Source organism: Marmota flaviventris, chromosome 7, assembly GCF_047511675.1.
Source record: "Marmota flaviventris isolate mMarFla1 chromosome 7, mMarFla1.hap1, whole genome shotgun sequence".
In the NCBI taxonomy this organism is placed as follows: domain Eukaryota; kingdom Metazoa; phylum Chordata; class Mammalia; order Rodentia; family Sciuridae; genus Marmota; species Marmota flaviventris.
In genome coordinates this window covers 98,746,721-98,763,388 of record NC_092504.1, presented here as the reverse complement: position 1 = coordinate 98,763,388, position 16,668 = coordinate 98,746,721, and the positions used below count along the sequence as shown (strand labels likewise).

The 16,668-nt window shown below is 33.1% G+C and overlaps 1 protein-coding gene across 1 annotated transcript in view; it reads right to left on the bottom strand.

Annotated features, from left to right (window-relative positions):
- Positions 1-16,668, bottom strand: part of Stpg2 (sperm tail PG-rich repeat containing 2) — a 567,583-nt gene that overhangs the window by 391,752 nt on the left and 159,163 nt on the right. Inside the window, exon 10 of the mRNA XM_034636578.2 lies at positions 7,000-7,092. Within this exon, the coding sequence (XP_034492469.2) occupies positions 7,000-7,092 (93 nt within the window). The remainder of the gene's footprint in view (positions 1-6,999; positions 7,093-16,668) is intronic.

The window sequence follows — 16,668 nt, the reverse complement described above, 5'->3', positions numbered from 1 at the left end:
GGCGGCAGTTTCAAAAATAAAGTTTGTTCCTGCTTGAGTGGCTCGTGATTTTGTGCCCAGCCAGACTGCGGCAACTATCCCAATCTATAAGACAGGAGCCTCAACAGTAGGCCCGGGTCCACTCATGCTCAGGCACAGGACTGCCTCTTCTGATCAACAGACCACCTTGGGAGCTCAGGCCCAGCCCACACTGACATAAGCAGGATACAGGCTCAGGGTATGTTCAAGTCCGCCACCCCACCCCACCTGGGAGCCCAAGCCTAACCCCCTTCCATCTTGGGACACTGCAGACATCGCCATAGCCTTCCCCATGCAGTAGCCCCTACCTTTTGACAACAGACATGGCCTAGAAGCAGCTGCATCTCAGAGCAGGCATCCCCAAAACAGTGAAAGGTGCATCCTTTCAGCCCTACCCTGTGAGATATTGCATTCATCTTGGAGCACCTCCACTATTATCTAGAGTTACCTCGGCTATTGCTGCCACCACCTTTAGTTGCAGTAGCATAGATGGAGGAACATCAGCAGAGTCTTGAAGCCCAACATCAAGGTGAGATACAGATAATCTGCACAGATATTACAAGAAAGTGTAATACCCAAGATCAACACTGTAAGAAAGGAAGACACATAGACAACATGAAAAAACAAGGGAGGAAAGTGCCCCAAACCAACAAGGATACTACAATAATAGAACCCATGGACAGTAAAGTTGATGAAATGTCAGAGAAGGAGTTCAGAAGATTCATAATCAAAATGATCTGCAAATTAAAGAATGACCTAAAAGAGCAAATACAGGCAAAAATTGATCACTCCAACAAAGAGATAAGACAGCAAATACAGGTAGCAAAAGATTACTTCAAGAAATAGAGACTCCAAAAAAATCCAGTCAGAAATCCTTGAAATGAAAGAAACAATAAACCAAATAAAAAAGCTCAATAGAAAGCACAATTTTTTGTAATATGTTTAGATACCAGTTGGCACTAGCCAAATGATAGCCTTTTATGAACCCTTAATTAACCTAAGAAAGTATATCAAACTCTTCCAATGACTTCCCCTTTAAAGTCATAGCCATTACTTAATTTTAATCTCTCAATAACTGGAAGAAAATTAACTTTCAACAATGTTATTCCTAATACTGAATCCTCTCTGTTTCTGCTAAATGACAGCAATTTAGAAAAAAAAAAAAAAAGTTCTGTAACTTATAAAATGTCTAAGACCTTGACATTCATTTATTTTTTATTTTAAATTACAAAAAAAATCAGTGATAATACTATAATATTTATTCTAGTTGAGCCAAATTTTTCAAGCCAGAGAGGAATGCCATAAAAAATATGCTTAAGAGTAACTTCTATTGCTGCACTGCCTCAGTTTGAATGCTGGCTCTGCCCTTTAAGCCTCAAATTCTATGCTTCAATTTCCTCAATAGATAAACTGTGGAGCCAACCTAGATGTCCTTCAGTGGATGAATGCATAAAAAAAAAAAATGTGGCATTTATACACATTGGAATATTACTCAACACTAAAAAAAGAACAAAATCATGGCATTTGCAGGTAAATGGATGGCATTAGAAAAGATAACACTAAGTGAAGTTAGCCAATCTGAAAAAAACAAATGCCGAATGTTTTCTCTGATATAAGGGGGGGATGACTCAAAGTCGGGTAGAGAGGGAGAGCATGGGAGGAAGATTATTTCTAGATAGGGAAGAGGGGTGGGAGGGAAAGAGATGGGGAAGAGGATTAGCACGGATGATGGAATGTGATGGTCATCATTATACAAAATACATGTATGAGGATTTGAATTTGCTGTCAACTTACCTTATATACAAACAGAGATATGAAAATTGTGGTATATATATGTATTAAGAATTGTAATGCAAAAAAAAGAGTACACGTATAATGGCATAATTTGGCGTGAACATACTTTATATACAGAGTTATGAAAAATTGTGCTGTTTATGTATAATAATGAGTGTAATGCATTCCACTATTATTGTGTATTTAAAAAAAAATTTAAAAATAATCATAATTACGGTACTCAAATGAGTTAATATGCATTTGAAATAGTACCTGGCATAGAATAAGCACTATAAAAGCACTGGCTCTTATGTATATTAATAAAATTAATTTCATTAATGTCTATAGAAGTGTTTTGTGGTTTCTAATAATTCATCTCATTAAATGAAGGTGAAATATGACATATACTCAGGGGTAATTTCTTTCTCACAGGTTCAAAACCAAAATTCACAGGCAATATTCCATTAAATCCTCTGGTGATATAGGGAAGGTAATTTTTTTTTTTTTTTTTTTTTTTTTTTGCATTTTACTCTTAATCTGTGTAGTTTGTCCATTAGAGTTTTAACATTTTTTTCTTTAGTTTTAACATTTTTTTCTTTAGGACTACCTACTGTGAGAAAGTCTTAGGCTTTATCTCACCCCCAGGAGGTTTCTGAAGGTATAAAAATTAACTCAAACTCAAATGGTTCGCAAACACCCTTAAGGAGAAAGCTCGCTTCAGCATTCTACTTGCCACTCCAATAGAACTCTCCCTCCTTTAGCCTTTAGTCTGTATACTGTGGAAATCTATACTCAAAAATATTCATGAATATGTTTTTTAAAAAATTTTTTATTATTTTCAGAGAGTTGGTCAGTACAAGCATAGGTTTATCATATTAAATCATTTAAGTACTGTTTTTTACTTTTCTTTTAAAATATCTTCATTTCACAAATAAAAATCAAATCATATTCAGTGTTTTAAAATAAACAGAACAATTATCTACCTTTAACCTTTCCCTGGTTCCATTCTAGAAAATAATTCCTTTAAACAAATGACAGAATCTTTTTGTTTCTTTTTCTTTTTCAGTATCAGAGATCAAACCCAGGGCTTCCATGCATACTAGGCAAGTGTTCTAACACTGAACCACATCCCCAGCCTATTTTGTTTGTTTGCTTGTTTTAATTTTGAGACAAGGTCTTACTAAGTTGCTCAGGGTGGATCCAACTTGCAATCCTCCTGCCTTAGCCTCCTGAATAGCCGAGATTACAGACATGTCCCACCTTTCGTTTTGTGTGTTTGTTGTATTTACCATCACAAATTTAATATAAGGAGTAATACTGATCTTTCAGGGTTTTATTTATATCTGTTAACTATGAAATGTGAAATTTGGCACACAAACCACCTCTTAACCTCTTGATTTTATTTTTTATTATTACTAATAATTAAAGTCTTTCTTATAATAAGACCTCTTGGGATTTTTATATGTTGTTTTAATTATAAACAAGATTATTTTATGTTGTTTAAATTATAAAAGAGATTTAAATTATCATTATTATTCACTATATAACCACATAATATAACCAAACACAGAGAAAAATAAATGATATTCTGTTACCAAATCCCTGCCTCTTGAATATTTCAAGCATGAGCTGAAATACATTCCTTATTAATTTTTTTTTACTTTTTGTTATTTCAAACAGGAAATACTAAGTTTCTATTCTCTGTATTTATGTCAGCATTCTTCAGTGTCCTCTTTTTATTTGTATTTATTTACTTTGCTAAAGCAATTCTTTACATGGGGATGTAAGCTTATGAAACATTCTGAGCTCTTGCATGCCAGAAATTTCTTGATTCATCTTGGGACACAGACAGAATTCTACATCAAAAATTATTTCCTCTGAGAAATTTGACAAAATATTATTCCATTACCTCCTAGCTCTTTACTATTGGTAATGCTGCTAAGCAAGTGGCTGATATTACTTATATTTGTCCTCCATTTGTAGGATACCTATTTACATTTCTCTGTGGAAGCTTCAAGAATATTCTCCTTATTTATGGTCTTCTAGAAATGTAAAAGAATGTGAAAAAAATGTATAACTCTTAAAATTCATTCTCCTTGGTATTTTGTGGAGCTCCTCAAATAAAACTAATGTCTTTGCTCAACTTAGGATGATTGGTTTTTATATCCTATACTCTCAACGATTTTCTCAACATTCTGCTTCTAGAGCACATAATAAATAGATAATTGTTTTGTATCCATCCTCCATTTCTTATATTTTCAATTTTTATTCACATAATGCTTATGTTTTAGTTTATTTGAAATAAAAAAATATTATATTGGGACCTTAAAAAGGAAGAGGGGTATAAAAATTGGCTCATATTAAACCAGAGGTCAAAGAGATTTTTATGTTTTTATATAAAAAAAAACTTAATAATTTGAATAGTATAACCTCCTTTAAGGTTGCAGTATACATATCCACATATATGGAATACCTAAAATATCTAGGACATAAATTTTCTAGTAGTTTCATGTTAAATGAAACTTATAAAATTCCATTATTTGAAAAATTATTTCAATTTTGTTTTGAGGTCATCATTTGGATTTTTCATCATCTACATATGCACTTACCTGCTCAAATAGCATTTTCATTTGCAGAAGGGATTCAAAAATCCAGGTTTTCTATATGATTAAACTATTTTGCTTCTTGGGAAATCAGATTCCTACCCAATAGTTTTAATTGCAAATGTTTTTGTGAAAAGAGAGAGATCACCAAAAAGTAGATTGCATATCCAAAGACAGATTAAGTTGCAAGATAAAAAATTTAAATTAGGTCAAAGAAATTGGTGGAACAACTCTTCTTTTTAATAAATCTATACTATCTTTTTCTACTATAAACATAAAGTATAATATACATATGTACTCCTCTAGATGCCATCAGAGATTTCCATTTTTCTTTCCTAGTACCCATAATTTTATGATAAAAATGACTTTAAGGGCTGGGGATTTGGCTCATGCGGTAGCGCACTTGCCTGGCATGCACAGGGTGCTGGGTTTGATCCTCAGCACCACATACAAATAAAATAAAGATGTTGTGTCCACTGAAACTAAAAAATAAATATTAAAAAAAATTTCTCTCTCTCTCTCTTTCTTTAAAAAAAGACTTTGTAATCTAAATATTCATAAATTTAAAATAATTTTATTAGTATTAAAACACTTAATGATTTATGTCACAGACCCTGAGATATGTAAATCAGACATACAACCAAATCCAAAATTCCCTGGCATGAAGAAATAATTTACTGAAATAACACACTTATTTAACAATATTATATGTTAAGAATATTGCTAGATGCCAAGAGCAGTGGCACATGCCTGTAATCCAGCAGCTGGAGAGGCTAAGTAGGAGGATCACAAATACAAAGCCAGCCTTAGCAATTTAGAAGGCCCTAAGCAACATAGCAAGACCCTATCTCTAAATAAAAATTTATTTTATTTTTATTTAGGGGTGGATGCTGGGGATTGAACTCAGAGGCACTCAGCCACTGGTCCCAGCCCTATTTTGTATTTTTATGTAGAGACAAGGTTTCCCTGAGTTGCTTAGTGCCTTGCCATTGCTGAGGTTGGCTTTGAACTTGTGATCCTCCTTTCTCAGCCCAAGCCACTGAAATTAAAGGCATGTACCACTGCACCAGGCTAAAATTAAAAAACAAAAAAAGGACTGGGGATGTGGCTCAGTTAAGTGCCCCTGGATTCAATCCCGAGGAAAGGAAGGAAGGAAGGAAGGAAGGGAGGAAGGAAGAAAGGAAGGGAGGGAGGGAGGGAGGGAGGGAGAAAGGAAGGAAGGAGAAAGGAAGGAAGGAAGAAAGGAAGGAAGGAAGGAAAGAAAGACTGCTAGATGATTTTAATCTGTCTTTTGAATTAAGAGCTACAAAATAAACAAAGCAAAAAAAAAAAAAACTCATAGAACCTGATACTAATTTTGACCCTATCTCAAATTCAGTTAGTGCCTCAGAAAAAAAACAAATCCATTCCTGAATGCCTCACTAAATTAATCTAATCCCTTACATTTCATATAGTTATATTAATTAGCAGTGCATTTATCATTTCCTTAAATCAGTGCACCCTGATTTCATACTGCTGATTTTACTATTAAAAACATTATAGATAAATTCTTGGCATTGTCTCATTTAGCAGTATTTATTTTACTAAGCAATGCTCTGATATAGATGTTTAGCTGCATTTTAAACTCTGTTTAATGATCCTGTCTTGATCATTTGTTATTAATAATATCTTGTAAAGATAGTCTTGTACTTCATAAACACAGGACTAAACTGTGACATTTGTCTTAATTTGTTTCGGCCACTATAATGAAATAACATAAACTAGGTAGCTTATTAATGACAAAAATTTATTTCTCATAGTTCTGGAGGCTGGAAAGTTTAAGATCAAAGAACAAGCAGATTCAGTGTCTCCTTCCTTTTCCCTATGACCTCACAGGGAGCAGCTCCCTTGGGCCTATTTCATAAGGCCACTAATCCTATTTGAAAGAGATCTGTCCTCATGATCTAATTACTTCCCAGAAGGTCTTACCTCCTAATACTATCACCTTGGGTATTAATTTCAACATATGAATTAGGGATAATGAGGTAAACATTCAAACTATAGTAGCATTATCTGTGGATATAACTTTTTAACTGTAAATTTTACCTTGATCTTCTTGCAAATTCAATCTGAAATAGTCACTATTCATTTTTAAATTTAGTCTGCTTTATAATTTTCAATCTACTCAATTTTAACTATTTGTAAAATAATGATACTTCAGTTTAAAAAATCACATAAACAGAGTTTATAATGTAGTTAACAGGAGTGAAAAATAACTGAAGAGGTTTAGGGTTCAAGATGAATTTAAATTGTAGAGGGAAATAAATTATACTATGGGTAAACTTTCTATTCCATATTCAACACACTTAAGTTTAACTTTCACATCTATTCTATGAATAAAATTTCTGGTAAGACCTCAACTACAAGTGATTCCCTCGTAGAAAAACAATTTACTCTGAGTTTCAATAATTTTGTTCAACTTTAAAAATATGGAATTATCAGTTAGCAAAGATTTCACAACAGGTGTTCAGGTACATCTATCAATTAATAATATAATATTTATGTTATGCAGTCTCCTCCTTGTTTCCTAGATTACAAATAAGTTTAATTATAAAAGTCTGCTTACCGTATCTAATACTTTAGTAGTTCTTTCTGTTCTTGATAAGAAGGCAGCATATTGGCTAGTCAAGTTAGGTAATGCATCACAAAGTCCACAAACCTATGAATTCAAAAAGGCATGTTGAAAGAAGTGGTTAAAACTAGTATACCATTTATTTTTATCAATATATGTAGCACTCTAAAAATTGTTTGCAATGAAGATCATCAATAATGCTTTGTCACTAAATAGAAATAGACATGTACTCATAAAAAACTATAATTTTAAATAGGATATAGAATTTAAAAAGATTTAATTCAGTGAAATATTACAATGGAAACAGTTGATTATATGAACTTGTAGGTAAGTATGATGGATCTGTATACATTATTTAAAAATATTAGGGGTGAATTTCTAGATATATTCTGATATCTAATTCAGACATCAATTCTTGTTCCATTTTACAACCAGAGGGTTTTAATCTCAATAATATATGAGTATAATGTATTTATACATTTATGTAGTATTATCTGCTAATGATTTATTATTAATGCATAAAATAAAATGTATTAGCTATAACTAAATTATGTGGTAATGTATTAATACATTTCCTATGCAAAGTAATCAATGCTCTTAAATACCATAATCCCTAATATGCATTGAAGATATAAATTAATAGGCTAGAGGAAGCTGGTAATCTAAAACTTTAATTAGCAATTAATTAACCTTTGTGATATTATACTTTCTCTGACTTATCATAATTTATTCATTTGCATTCATTTAATAATTTAAACTGTATAATAGTAACAATACTATTTGTTTATACAAAAGGGATAGGATTTATTTTCCATTCTCATATTTGTTTTTGTATATTCACAATGTTTTTGTGTATTCACACTTTTTATTCATCTTTAATATTTCAGATTTTGACACATAGTAGAAAATAGTTAGAGGTTTCTCTCTTCCACTTTTCACATTTTTAACATTAATTCAGTGGGGGAAAAAGTCCATCCCCATATACTGTATCTGTGACACTGTATCAGTTCTTTAGCGTAAATGCTAAAATGTAACTTTTCCACTCGTTTTTTCATGGTATTTCTATGTAGTCACTCAAAAGAAAACAGAACAATCACAGTCACATTTTTTAAAAATGCAAACGCCTTCAAATAAAGAATATATAAGCTAATATCATTATTGTGTAGCTTTTAAATTTTTTCAATTGAAAAATAATTTTTTTATCAATGTATTATCAATGTCATGTACGTGGTACTAGAAGTTATGCTATAAGAAATTTCTAAAGCATTCTGCAATTTTTACTATTTAAGGAGTAGAAGTATCCAAGCTTAAATAATAATAAGTGAATTCCTCTTTGGATGATTTTGACTTTAAAGGGAATAAGTAGTTTGTAGCACACCACATTTCCAACCATGAACAATTTACAATTAATCCAGATAAAATATAACAAAGTCTTATTTTGAAAGGCCTCATAGAGTAATAGAAGTAACACAGATCAGAGGGCTAAAATTCTGAAAAGGGTAGAGCCTCTGAGTGGTGAACTGTCAATCAGCAGGTGCTTTCTCACTGGAGCATGTGCTGATAATAGACTAGATAATACAATAGGAATCTGGGCTTAGGCCTAGCGCAAGGCTGCTGCTGCTAAGGAACTGAGAAATTATCTTATTGTCTTTTATTGGGACAAAATGACAAAATTGCAGACTTGAAGTACCTAAAAACACCTGGTCTGTTTTCTCATCAGAATATCTGTGAGAGGTAAAAGCAGGGCAAAGTTAAAAATGTAAGCCAAAATACTGAAACACAAAAGCATCGAAGATGTAGTTCAGGACCTGCCAGAAAGAAGGACCCTAAATACATCAGGTTCACCTTGGAGGTCCCAGAGGGATTATACTTAAGAAAATGAAACAACCAAAGGTAAACAAAGCACTGGCAAAAATGTAATCAGTACTACACATGATTGTATTAAGCTGATCTCTCACCCTTATATGCCTTACAGAGGAAAGCATGAAGCCTATTGAGTAGATAAAAACACAATTTAGAATCTGGACTATGTTTTATACATAATACATGTCATTATATTAAAAAGTACAGGGCTTTCCAAAAGTTATAATGTATGGTTAAATATCAACAGAAAACAATTAACAGAATTCAACAATAAACCAATAAGGTGACACAGATATAATACTAAACAAGGACTTTAAAATAACTATGATTGCTCAGGCGTGGAGGCACATGCCTATAATCCCAGCAGTTTGGGAGCCTGAGGCAGGAGGATCACAAGATCAAAGCCAACCTCAGCAACTTAGCAAGACACTAAGCAAGGAGACCCTGTCTCAAAATAAAAAACATAAAATAAAAAGTGTTTGGGATGTGGCTCAGTAATTAAGCACCTCTGGGTTCAATCCTGGTATCTAAATATATAAATAAATAAATAAATAGAATTTTTAAATAACTATGATTAATCTGTGTTCAACAAAACAAAGGGAAAATAGATAAAAAGACTTAAACATGGAGAATTTTACCTGAGAATTGAACCCATTAATAAATAATGCTAGAACTAAAAAATAGAATATCTGAGATTAAAATTCAATAGAGTGACTAAACAGCAGTTGAAACACAGTTGAATAAAAGATTAGTAAATTGAAAGCTAACCCTGTAGAAAATATCTAAACCAAAGCATGAAGAGGAAAAAGAAGGCTTAATACAGAGTCATTCTAAGATATGTTTGGGGCATGCTGTGTAGGTCTAACATATACAGAAAGACAGTAACAAAGGATAGGACAAAAAAAGTATGAAGTAACAGTCAAGAATTCTTCCAAACTGATAAAAGACATCAATCCAGAGACTTAAAGTGTCTGTAAACATCAGGCAAATGTATTAAAAATAAAATATATCAAAGACAAAGAAAAAAGACCAAAAACAAAAGTCAATTTCTTTCAAAGAAGAAAATTATACCCAATAATTTACTTCTCAATGGAAATAAAAGCCAAAAAAAAAAAAAAATGGGATGACACCATTAAAGGGCTGGAAGTAATTACCTAAAAAGTCTATATCTAAGAAAATCATTCAAAAATTGCAAAATAATGACATTGTCATACAAACCAAACTTAACAATAATTCAGCAACAGCAGACCTGAATCAACAGGATAGGGAGTTTTTCAGACAGAAGATAAATGATTCCACATTAAAACATGGAAATGCAGAAAACAAAGAAGCACAACACAAAGTGTAAACATGTGGATACATATAAATGAATACAAAACAATAATATTCAAATGGCTTTTAAGATATAAATTTAAAATGTGTGACAATAATTAAACAAAAACAGGATATAGCAAAATGGAGTTAAAATGTTCTAAGCATTATTGAGGAAGTGGTAAAACTTATCTTTTCATCAAACTGCAGTAATTAATGGATGCCTCATAGTTTAATGACAAGCATTAAAAATAGTAAAACAATGCATAACTAAAAATGTAATAGAGGTAGCTATAATAGAATAAAATAAATATTTTATTAATCAGAAAAAAATTTTGAGACCAGTATGTCAAAATAAACTGGCCTATATGGTATCTCCTTAATACGGGGTGAGGGGAGGTGTCTGTGTATACACAATACTAATAAAAAATAATCAAATTAAGCATGAATGGATTAATATTACAACTAAACACAAAGATATCAGACTGAATTTTTTAAATTTAGACATGTTTATGATCTTTCACTCTTGACTATAGAGTTTGTCAAATTTTCTGTAATCTACCAGAGTCTGAGTTACAACCATAGGTACTTCAATAAAAATAGGCATCACAATACTGAATGCCAAATACAACAGAGCTACAGTAACAAAAAGCAGCATGGTAATAGCACTGAAATAGACATAAAGACCAGTGAAACAGAACAAAAGACACAGAAAGAAACCCGTTTATATACAGGCAGTCATCTGATACTCGAAAAGGGTGGAAAAACATACATTACAGAAGATATACTTTTTAACAAATGGTATTAGGAAAGTACATATCCATATGTAGAAGAATGAAGCTAGATCCCTGTCTTTGGCCTTGCACAAAAGTCAAGTCAAAGTGGATCAAAAACCTAGTATTTAGACCAGAAACTTAGCAGATGTTGGAAGAAAACATAGGCTCAACATTACAACATATTGGCATTGGAACTGACTTTCTTAACCAGATCCCTAGTGCTAAAAAAATAAAACCAAGAATCAATGAATGGCACAGCATCAAATTAAAAATTTCTGCACAGAAAAGGAAACATAAAGACAGCCTACAGAACGAAAGAAAATCTTTGCCAGCTGCCCTCTGACACTGGATTGATGGCTAGAATATGCAAAGGATTCAAACAACTTAACATCAAAAATTCAAATAACCCAATCAATAAATGGGCAAAAGAACTAAATAGTCATTTCTCAAAAGATGAAATACATTGGCCAATAAATATATGAAAAAATGTTTAATATCCCTAGAAATCAGGGAACTACAAATCAAAACTATACTGAAATTTCATCTTACTCCACTCAGAATGGCAATTATCAGGAATACAAATAATAATAAATGGGTGAGGAAACGGAGGAAAGGGTCCACTCACACATTGGTGGTAGGACTGTAAATTAGTACAACAACTTTGGAAAGCAGTATGAAAATTCCTCAAAAGACTAGGAAGACAATTCCCATATGACCCAGTTATCACACTCCTTGGTATTTAGTTCCTAAAATCAGAAAATTATAGTGATATAAGCACATCAAATTTTGTAGCAGCACAATTCACAGTAGCCACAATATGGAACCAATTTAGGTACCTGTAAACAGATGAATAGATAAAGAAAATGTGGTATGTATATACAAAGAGTTTTACTCAGCCATAAAGAAGAATAAAATTATGGCATTTGCTGATAAATTTATGGAACTGGAGAACATCATGTCAAGTGAAATAAGACAGACTCAGTTTTGTCAAGAGTTGAATGTCTTCTCTCATATGCAGAAGCTACAGCAAAATAAGGGGGGGGAGAAAAGGGGATGAACTTATGAAAATAGAAGGAAGATTAGTGAAATATAAGGGGATTGAGAAGAGTGAGGAAAGAGAGGAAAAGGGAGGAAATGCAGAATGAAATTGACCAAATTATGCTAGATACATATTTGAATGTACCATGGTGAATTTCACCTTTATGTATATCTATAAAGCACCAATTTAAAAAATAACCAATAGAAGGAATATCAGTAGAATACTAGGAATGAGAGGAGGGAAGAAGAAAGGGAAAGAAGTAGTAATAGGGACTGAAATAGAGCAAATTATGTTGTATGCATATATGATTATATCACAAAGAACCTCACGATTCTGTACAATTATAAAGCACTAATACAGACATTTAAAACATAATATTAAAAAAATAATAAATGTGGGCTGGGATTGTGGATCAGTGGCAGAGGGCTTGCCTAGCATGCACAGGACCCTGAGTTTGATCCTCAGCACCACATAAAAATAAATGAATGCAATAAAGGTATTGTGTCCAACTACAACTAAAAAAAAAAATTAAAAAAAAGAATAAATGAGGGCTGGGGTTGTAGCTCAGTGGTAGAGCACTTGCCTCACATGCATTAGGCCCTGGGCTCAATACTCAGCACCACATTAAATAAATAAATAAATAAACAAACAAACACTTAGTCAGTCCTCCTTACCCTCAAACCCTAATGAAGGCAAGATAGATGGTAAAAAATGGATACCTATGGGGCAAGGGATATGACTCAGTTGGTAGAGTGCTTGCCTCACATGAACAAGGCCCTCAGTTCAATCCCCACCAAGCACTACAAAAAATATCTTTTATAATGGGTAAGAACAATATTCTTTGCTTGGGAGAAAGATAATAGATCCTTGAAAGATATTTGGTATATAATCATCCTTGAAAAGGTAGTTCTGAAAAACAACAACAAAAAAAATTCTGCAGAAAACAAAATATAGAGAATTGACATTTCCTGGAGTTCATTCCTCAAAAAAAGAAAAAACCAACAAATAAATGAACTCACACTACATCTCAAAACCCTAGAAAAGGAAGCAACAGCAAATATAGCAGAAGACAAGAAATAATTAAAATCAGAGCGGAAATCAATGAAATTGAAACAAAAAAAACCATTGAAAAAATTGATAAAACTAAAAGTTGGTTCTTTGAAAAAATAAATAAGATCGACAGACCCTTAGCCATGCTAACGAAGAGAAGAAGAGAGTCAAATTACTAACATACAGGATGAAAAAGGCAATATCACAACAGACACTACAGAAATACAGAAGATAATTAGAAAGTATTTTGAAACCCTATATTCTAATAAAATAGAAGACAGTGAAGATATCGATAAATTTCTTAAGTCATATGATCTGCCCAGATTCAGTCAGGAAGACACACACAATTTAAACAGACCAATAACAAAGGAAGAAATAGAAGAAGCCATCAAAAGACTACCAACCAAGAAAAGCCCTGGACCGGATGGGTATACAGCGGAGTTTTACAAAACCTTCAAAGAAGAATTAATACCAACACTTTTCAAGCTATTTCAAGAAATAGAAAAATAAGGAGCTCTTCCAAATTCATTCTATGAGGCCAACGTTACCCTGATCCCGAAACCAGACAAAGACACTTCAAAGAAAGAAAACTACAGACCAATATCTCTAATGAACATAGATGCAAAAATTCTCAATAAAATCCTGGCGAATCGAATACAAAAGCATATAAAAAAAATTGTGCACCATGATCAAGTAGGATTCATCCCTGGGATGCAAGGTTGGTTCAATATACGGAAATCAATAAATGTTATTCACCACATCAATAGACTTAAAGATAGGAACCATATGATCGTCTCGATAGATACAGAAAAAGCATTCGACAAAGTACAGCATCCCTTTATGTTCAAAACACTAGAAAAACTAGGGATAACAGGAACTTACCTCGACATTGTAAAAGCTATATATGCTAAGCCTCAGGCTAGCATCATTCTAAATGGAGAAAAACTGAAGGCATTCCCGCTAAAATCTGGAACGAGACAGGGATGCCCTCTCTCACCACTTCTATTTAATTTAGTCCTTGAAATACTACCCAGAGCAATTAGACAGACAAAAGAAATTAAAGGCATAAAAATAGGAAAAGAAGAACTTAAAATATCACTATTTGCCGATGACATGATTCTATACCTAGCAGACCCAAAAGGCTCTACAAAGAAACTATTAGAGCTAATAAATGAATTCAGCAAAGTGGCAGGATATAAAATCAACACACATAAATCAAAGGCATTCCTGTATATCAGCAACAAAACTTCTGAAATGGAAATGAGGAAAACCACCCCATTCACAATATCCTCAAAAAAAATAAAATACTTGGGAATCAACCTAACAAAAGAGGTGAAAGATTTATACAATGAAAACTAAAGAATCCTAAAGAGAGAGATAGAAGATCTTAGAAGATGGAAAAAATGTACCCTGTTCATGGATAGGTAGAAACAACATCATCAAAATGGCGATATTACCCAAAGTTCTCTACAGGTTCAACGCAATGCCAATCAAAATCCCAACGGCATTTCTTGTAGAAATAGATAAAGCTATCATGAAATTCATATGGAAAAATAAAAGACCCAGAATAGCAAAAGCAATTCTAAGCAGGAAGTGTGAATCTGGAGGTATAGCGATACCAGATTTCAAACTGTACTACAGAGCAACAGTAACAAAAACAGCATGGTACTGGTACCAAAACAGGCAGGTGGACCAATGGTACAGAATAGAGGACACAGAGACCAATCCACAAAATTACAACTTTCTTATATTTGATAAAGGGGCTAAAAGCATGCAATGGAGAAAGGATAGCATCTTCAACAAATGGTGCTGGGAAAACTGGAAATCCATATGCAACAAAATGAAGCTGAACCCCTTTCTCTCGCCATGCACAAAAGTTAATTCAAAATGGATCAAAGAGCTTGATATCAAATCAGAGACTCTAAGCCTGATAAAAGAAAAAGTTGGCTCCGATCTACATATTGTGGGGTCGGGCTCCAAATTCCTTAATATGACGCCCATAGCCCAAGAGTTAAATACAAGAATAAACAAATGGGACTTACTTAAACTAAAAAGTTTTTTCTCAGCAAGAGAAACAATAAGAGAGGTAAATAGGGAACCTACATCCTGGGAACAAATTTTTACTCCTCACACTTCAGATAGAGCCCTAATATCCAGAATATACAAAGAACTCAAAAAATTAAACAATAAGATAACAAATAACCATATCAACAAATGGGCCAAGGACCTGAACAGACACTTCTCAGAGGAGGACATACAATCAATCAATAAGTACATGAAAAAATGCTCACCATCTCTAGCAGTCAGAGAAATGCAAATCAAAACCACCCTAAGATACCATCTCACTCCTGTAAGATTGGCAGCCATTATGAAGTCAAACAACAATAAGTGCTGGCGAGGATGTGGGGAAAAGGGTACACTTGTACATTGCTAGTGGGACTGCAAATTGGTGCGGCCAATTTGGAAAGCAGTATGGAGATTCCTGGGAAAGCTGGGAATGGAACCTCCATTTGACCCAGCTATCGCCCTTCTCGGTCTATTCCCTGAGGACCTTAAAAGAGCATACTATAGGGATACTGCCACATCAATGATCATAGCAGCACAATTCACAATAGCTAGACTCTGGAATCAACCTAGATGCCCTTCAATAGATGAATGGATAAAAAAAATGTGGCATTTATACACAATGGAGTATTACGCAGCACTAAAAAATGACAAAATCATGGAATTTGCAGGGAAATGGATGGTATTAGAGCAGATTATGCTAAGTGAAGCTAGCCAATCCTTAAAAAACAAATGCCAAATGTCTTCTTTGATATAAAGAGAGCAACTAAGAACAGAACAGGGAGGAAGAGCATGAGGAAAAGATTAACATTAAACAGAGACGAGTGGGGGGAGAGAAAGGGAGAGAGAAGGGAAACTGTATGGAAATGGAAGGAGATCCTCATTGTTACACAAAATTACATATAAGAGTTTGTAAGGGGAAAGGGGAAAAGAAAACAAGGGAGAGAATTGAATAACAGCAGATGGGGTAGAGAGGGAAGATGAGAGGGAAGGGGAGGGGGGATAGTAGGGGCTAGGAAAGGTAGCAGAATACAACAGTCACTAATATGGCATTATGTAAAAATGTGGATGTGTAACCGATGTGATTCTGCAACTTGTATTTGGGGTAAAAATGGGAGTTCATAACCCACTTGAATCAAATGCATGAAAGATGATATGTCATGAGATTTGTAATGTTTTGAACAACCAATAAAAATAAATAAATAAATAAATAAATAAATAAATAAATAAATAAATAAATAAATAAATAAATAAATAAATAAAATAAAAGAGAATTGAGTCTTATAAAAAAATAAAAATAGATATTTTTATAGAAAACAAATTTTTGGGTGTGATGTTTACATAGAAAAGAAATCTCCAGTGCACATTTTTTCAAATGTTACATTTGTCATCTCTAGATACATCTAAATTTGTATCTTCTTATTTCTGCCATTTTCCTAAAATATGCTCAATCTTTACTTAACATATGGAATATAGTCATAATAATTAATGTCCTATCTACAAGTTCTATTATCAGACATGATTTTAAGAGACCACTAAGGGCTTGACATTAGATATAAA